At 41.4% G+C, this 6430-nt stretch overlaps 1 protein-coding gene across 1 annotated transcript; it reads right to left on the reverse strand.

Annotated features, from left to right (window-relative positions):
- Positions 1 to 5052: 5052 nt before the first annotated feature.
- On the reverse strand, positions 5053 to 6057 carry GPR12 (G protein-coupled receptor 12). The gene has a single exon (XM_010005631.1). It carries the CDS (start codon positions 6055 to 6057, stop codon positions 5053 to 5055), a length of 1005 nt encoding a protein of 334 aa, XP_010003933.1.
- Between the last annotated feature and the right edge of the window lie 373 nt (positions 6058 to 6430).

The raw sequence follows: 6430 nt of genomic DNA on the forward strand, positions 1-6430 counted from the left end.
ATAAACATGCAAAGATTATTTACTGTATTTAATGTATGTTCTGGAGCAACATGATTCTGACTCTCAGATCTTCTCCCAAAGAAATGTGATCAGTCTATGTGTAGATATTTAACATTATCTTTAATTACCTGTTTCATAAATCTAGCTGTGTTCTCGATCCTCCTCAAAAAGTTCACCACCATGATACCCTTTCCTGAATAGTGGGCCAGTAGCACTTAAAAATATTATTGAATTCTTAGAACAAAAGATCCAGTGAGAGCTTGCAGCACAACAGTTTAAAGAAATCCTTTGAATCGTTCACCTTTTTCTGCTGCTACTCCTGCACACCTAGGACTTGATCTGTCTACAACTGGTGTGCAGGTGTACTGTTCTTACTCCCACTCACAACGGGGCTGCTACATCAGATTGCTTTGCGCTGGCAACCATGCTAATCCTCCCACTTTCGCTACAAAGCTTTTACACTGACTTGTGGGTATTGAGGAATTTCTATGAAGTTGCCAGCATGGTTTCTGTTTCAAGGACTAAGAACCACTTAGTATCAGATTATGTGACAGAATAGCTGATGATTTTTGAAATTGTGACCACTCTGTCCAATTTCTTTATTGTACATACAAAGTCAGACCATACATATTTGCTCTTCTTAAAAGGACCAACATTTTGAAAATACGTTTCTGAACGTTACAGAACTATATTTTTTAAGTAATGAGAGCACGTAGTTACATTTCAGGTGCTTGATTTGTAGTAATGATACTTCATCCCAACTGCCAGTCACACTGCAGGTTACGTTTTTCTTTTGAGAAATGAATCCACAAACATCTTATTTTTAAAAGCTAAACAATCCCTAAGATAATGAGACAACAGAAGATACCTCGTTGGGGACCAAAGAGGTCTAGTCTAAGCCAAAGCTCACTGCTCTCCTTGGAGGGGCTTCAGTGACTCCAAGGCTGGCCACTGAGCATGGAGGATGGACGAAGCTGCTTATGTCACTGAGAGTCAGTCCATGGTAAGGAGGTACAGCAGCCACAGCAGGCCTTTCAGCTTGCTTTCAAATACCCTGACCATTGGCAAGGGTTTTCTTCAATGATACCAGAACCATGTTCTTTTAAAAGCCACGCTGTAGTCAGAATGGACTAGCACCATTTTTCAAATCCATCTTGATGAGCGTAACAAATTCAGGTATTCTCAGTTTTGTTTAGTGAAGAGTACTCTCAGTATCAAGTTGCAATCAGAAATTCTGAGCACAGTGAGTTTATCCATAGAATGCTGTACAACTAAATGCCAAACAAGAAAAAAAATGCCCACTGCAATACATAATCCTCTCTTGCAAGCAGTATGAATTCAGGATCCAAGAACTAAGATAAAAGGTTATTGCTGAGTAATTTTATGCAGGAACTCAATAATTGTAACACAAACCAACCAGAAATAACTTTCCACATCAGTTCAGTAGCAACTTCTTAACAAAGGAAAACTTCTGCTTCTTTAAAGTCCTCATGCAAGTTACTATTTCTTGTCCAAAGAATATATTGCTTCCTCTCTATTGCACTGAGTTTACTCAGTGGTTTATAGTACCTGCAACACAGAGGATTTTATTGCTCTTGGCTGAAAATGTATTTCCCCTTATTGCTGAAATCTTACTGTTAGGAGAAATGGTAAAAAAAAAAAAGAAAAAAAAAAAGACAATTAGAAAAGTCCTCCCTCAAGCTTTGAGGAAGAATATATGAAAAAAAACTACCTACAGGAAATTTTGCCCATCAGTATACAACCTGTTACTAACTTTAGGTCAAGCATGTTAATAAATAAAAATGAACTTCAATTCTTTAAATTATGTGGAAAAAAAAAAAGTTTTGTCATTACAATGGAGATATAAAAGACACTTGACTGTACATAGAATGGTGAATCTTAACACCCCTGGTCATATGCCTGGGTCTTGTTTGATGGAACACCAAAATTACAAGCTGGCTAGATTTCTGCCTGTTTCAGAGACACCCCGGATTGCTACTGGCACCTCACTGTGCAGAACCAGGGCCTACACTGTAACTCTGAGGTGAGAGCAGAGAGTTGCTTAATTCTGCAAGGTCTGAAAAGTGGCTGCCTGTCAAGCACCACATTTGTGCAAGCGAGGTAAGCAGCTTTGCACCCATAGCTCTGCCCTTCCTCCCAAGAGGTCATTCATAGGTGTGTTACACAGCATCTCCCCAGTACTGCAAACCGTGATGGAGTTTTGCCTGACAGCTCTGGGAAAACCTATGTCATTCCAGAAGGGTTTTCTGGCCTATGCTGAACAGCCCAAATTTAAGAACATAATTCTGGAAGAGACAGCATCCTCACTAGAGGTCACAGCAGTAGCTGGGGAGGAATAATAATTTTTCTCATCTGTTTGTGATGAAAGGTAACCATGCGCTACTCCTCAAATGAGGGCAAATCACATTGCTAGCTTTGTGGGACTTCTATAATTAATTCTTCTTTTCCTCCATTTGACTTGCATGGCTTCTCAGGAGAGGAACTTCCAATTACAAATCTCTCCGCTCTGGCACAAGGAAAAGGTCGGCTCCCCTGGCACTCTGGAGAGCCTCTGCGGATTTGAGCAGCCTGTGGAGCGAGGAAGATGACAAGGACACTAAGTGAACCAGCATGAGATGAGGGGACAGCATTATCTCCCTCTGTGCTGCTTCCTTCTGGATTCCCTACCACCCAGGTGTTGTGGGGAGAAAACCACTAGTGCTTGTGAGGTAATCCAAGAGGATGAGAACAGGTCTGCACAAGCAAAACAACAGCTGCCCTCAGGACTGACTTTTGGTCACAGATGTAGCTGCTCATCTTTAGGGATTTGATGCAGAAGAAGAAATAGGGGAGAGAGTGGGGAGGGGGGCAAACTTTGCATGACTTCAACTAATTTTTTGCTTTTACAAGTGCCATTCTTCATTATTCAGCTTCTGTGCATTATTCAGCTTATGATGTTTACTGGCATTTATTCCCAATACTTTGCATACTTGCAAAGCTGCACGCATACACAGCATGGATATTTATCAAGTGATTATTTCTTATACAAAAATTCGTAACAAAATGCAATGACCAGAGTTTCATTAGCATTCAGAAGTAGATAAATAACACCAATATCCTACACTGAGCAGGGTCTAACTGTGCTGAGCATCTGTAAATTGCAGTGAAGCCAAGGGAGCTGCAAGTTCACAGCTCTACTGGACCATGCCATGCAATTATTAAACTAATCAGATTACAAAGTAAGAGCCAAATATCATGACGGCTGAATCAAGTAAATAATGGAATTTGAACCCAGCATTGCAAATAAAACTAATTATTGCTCATAAAAATCTCTACAGAGCCTTGTTCACAGACAACTCATTCACATTTGAGATTCAGCTTTGTGTATAGCATATGATTCTTAATATCACAGAAACTTTGCCACAAAAGGTACAGTCACCCAAATGACCATGTGAAAAGGACAGATTCCATTTGGAAAAATCCAGACCAGCAACACAGTTGTCTCTACTGTCTCTACTATACAGGTATATTTTTTCATTGAACTGTAAATATTGCTATTTTTACACTTGATTTTCTTGGGGTTTTTTAAAACTGTAATGGAAGATACTGAATGCAGTCTGCCAACTTTGACATCCAAGGGAATACAACCTCCTGCTGATGCCAGGGCACTAAGACACTGAGCTCCCACTGACACTAATGGAAGTGGTACTGTGCACTCCCATGCACTGACATTAGGGTACACCTGAAGTTTCTCAAAGACATCTGCTAGGAAGATTTTTCTCTCTGGCAATGAAGTCATCAAATTAGAAAACAATGTTTTCTTTCTAGCACATTCTAATGCAGCTTCAGCAAAAGGTTAGAAGTGGTTTGAAATGTAACCATTCATGAGAGGAAGCTCTGCTTGTTAGACCAGAACTGACATGTGCACAGTGCACAAGAATCACAATCTCTACTGGACAAAACTAACAGAAAAGAAGAAAATATTTTTCATGTTGCAGTTCTGGTTGCACACAATTATGAACCACATATGCTCTGAGAATTTATAAACACCAGTATTTAAAATGATACAGCAGAACAATGGAAACAAATGCTAAGATTGGTAATAACAAAACTTAAGGGGAACCATTTCATGTAGCTGTTAAATATGTGCTGCAAGCAATTTGTAGGCTATTTTATTAGATATTTTCTTATTCACTTCTGAAAAGATAAACTTATCTGGGAAGCCTCGTGCTGCATCTATGACAAATGCATAGCCAAAAGAGACCATAATGTTTCATCCATTTTGAAAGTCCCTCCGAAATTCCTTTTAAAATTAATAGTATAAAGAGCTCTGATGTCCCATATCCAAGTGAAAACATATGGCTGACTTTTGAAAAGGAAGGCAAAGTATATCATCTTTTTTTCACATCCAGACAGAACTCAAAAGAGTACAGGTAACCCTTCAAAACCCTTTAAATTATCAAGCTAATTCATGCTGAGACCTAAAATTAAAAGCTATACAAGTACTTCCTCAGAGCAAGTTTGTTTCACTAAGATTATTACAATAAATACCATATAAACCAATACAATTGGCCATTATTTTGAAGTTGATATATAAATGGGATAACAGGACATGGGTTTTCCTTTCTTTTTTTTTGTTTAAAAAATAATTAAAGAGGGAAAAATTATCCTGACAACAGACTGTAACATAACGCATTATGACTGAACTCAAGCACATGAACAGTTTCAAAGGAGGTATGCTGTTTCAATCTATTTTTAAATAGCAAACAATGTAAAATCATAGCAAACATGGCAAAGTCTGGGTAACATAACAAAAAGACCCTGAGCAACGTTATAAATCTGTAACACTGATTGTTTAGATTTTGGAAACCTCCCTTAAACCACTGGATTCATTTTGGCCACTGGGGTTTTCTGTTTACAAGACGGTCAGTGCATCCTGTGGTTTTAAGATGAACCCATCACACACCATTTAATGAATGCATCTAAACCAAAGACAGTGTGGCAAGAATGTCTGGAAAGTAACATGTTAAGGAGCGTCCTGCTAGCTGCCCATCAGACATCACTGGGTGATCTTGCCCTCTGAGACAGGTTAGAAGGAATACAGCCACAACAGACGAGCCAAAGTGCTTTCTGTATCTCCTGGTTTCTAAAAGCATAAATTACAGGATTGATGATGGAATTGTAGGTGGCTGGCAGGAGAGTGGCATAGGTGTATATAGAAGGATAGCTGTAATCTGCTATTAAAGAATAGAGTGTAAAAGGCATCCAGCAAGCAGCGAAAGTCCCCAAAATAATGGCCAAAGTAGACACTCCTTTTCGGGTGGTCACATAGTGGGAAGTGGCCAGGAAATGGTGCTGCAAGGCAATCTGATGGGCATGGCGCATCACGATTTTACAGATCTGAATGTAGAGCTGCAGCATGAGGGCAAACATGAGCAAGAAAGAGACCGAAAGGACAGCTGCGTTATTTTTAGTGAGCGGTCTGATAACGCTGCAGGTGGATTCGTCTCTGAGGCAATTCCAGCCCATGACAGGCAGCAGTCCGATACAGATGGATGCTCCCCAGAGCAACATGAGCATGACATAGGTAAAAGTGACAGTCCTCTCTGAATTGTAAGTCAGGGCGTAGTACAGGGAGAGGTATCGGTCAACAGTGATAGCCAGCAAGCTGCCCACAGACGCCGAGAAAGAGGCAACAATCAGTCCAATTGTGACCAGTTTGGTAGCTTCTGATTGCAGAAGGTATGCAAAGACAAAATTGATGATCAATCCAATGCCCGCTAAGAGATCTGCCAGCGCCAGGCTGCCTATCAGGAGGAACATGGGGGCACGAAGGCTGGGATTATGGAAAATGATAAGAACCACAACGGCATTTTCGCAGGAGATAAGAGTCCCTGAAGTACACAAGACAATGTCCCAGGGGTTTACCAAAAGCTCTGGCTCTGGGTCTACGACAGGAACCAGGGAGGAGCCTGTGGCTGAGGCATTCTCGGCAGAGCTGGCTTCTACATGATCCTGAGGCAGCCAACTCAAATTAACCTTCAGATCTTCATTCATTTTTAACCCCCGTCTTCTTTAACGGAAAGACACGGGTTTTAATGTGGAGACACAGCACCGGACACAGCACCCCCGAGCATGCAACGCAGCGCCGACCTCAGTGCGGGCACTTGTTACATAAACGTGACAATAAAAAACCCAAACGAACACCCCCCTCCCCCATTAAAACAAACAAACAAACAACAACAAAAACAACTAAACGAAAGAAAGGGGGGAAATATTTAACGCTGCCCGAGAGGATGTGCCAAGCGACCGGCACAGGGAGGCCGAGGGACCCTGGCCGTGGTTCCCTCCACCTGCGCCGGGAAGGGGCAGGAGCGGGACAGGCCCCGCGGAACGGCCGCAGCGGGGGGTGCGGGGCCATGAAAACCCC

This window comes from Chaetura pelagica, unplaced genomic scaffold (assembly GCF_000747805.2).
Source record: "Chaetura pelagica isolate M959 unplaced genomic scaffold, ChaPel_1.0 scaffold269, whole genome shotgun sequence".
Lineage (NCBI taxonomy): Eukaryota > Metazoa > Chordata > Aves > Apodiformes > Apodidae > Chaetura > Chaetura pelagica.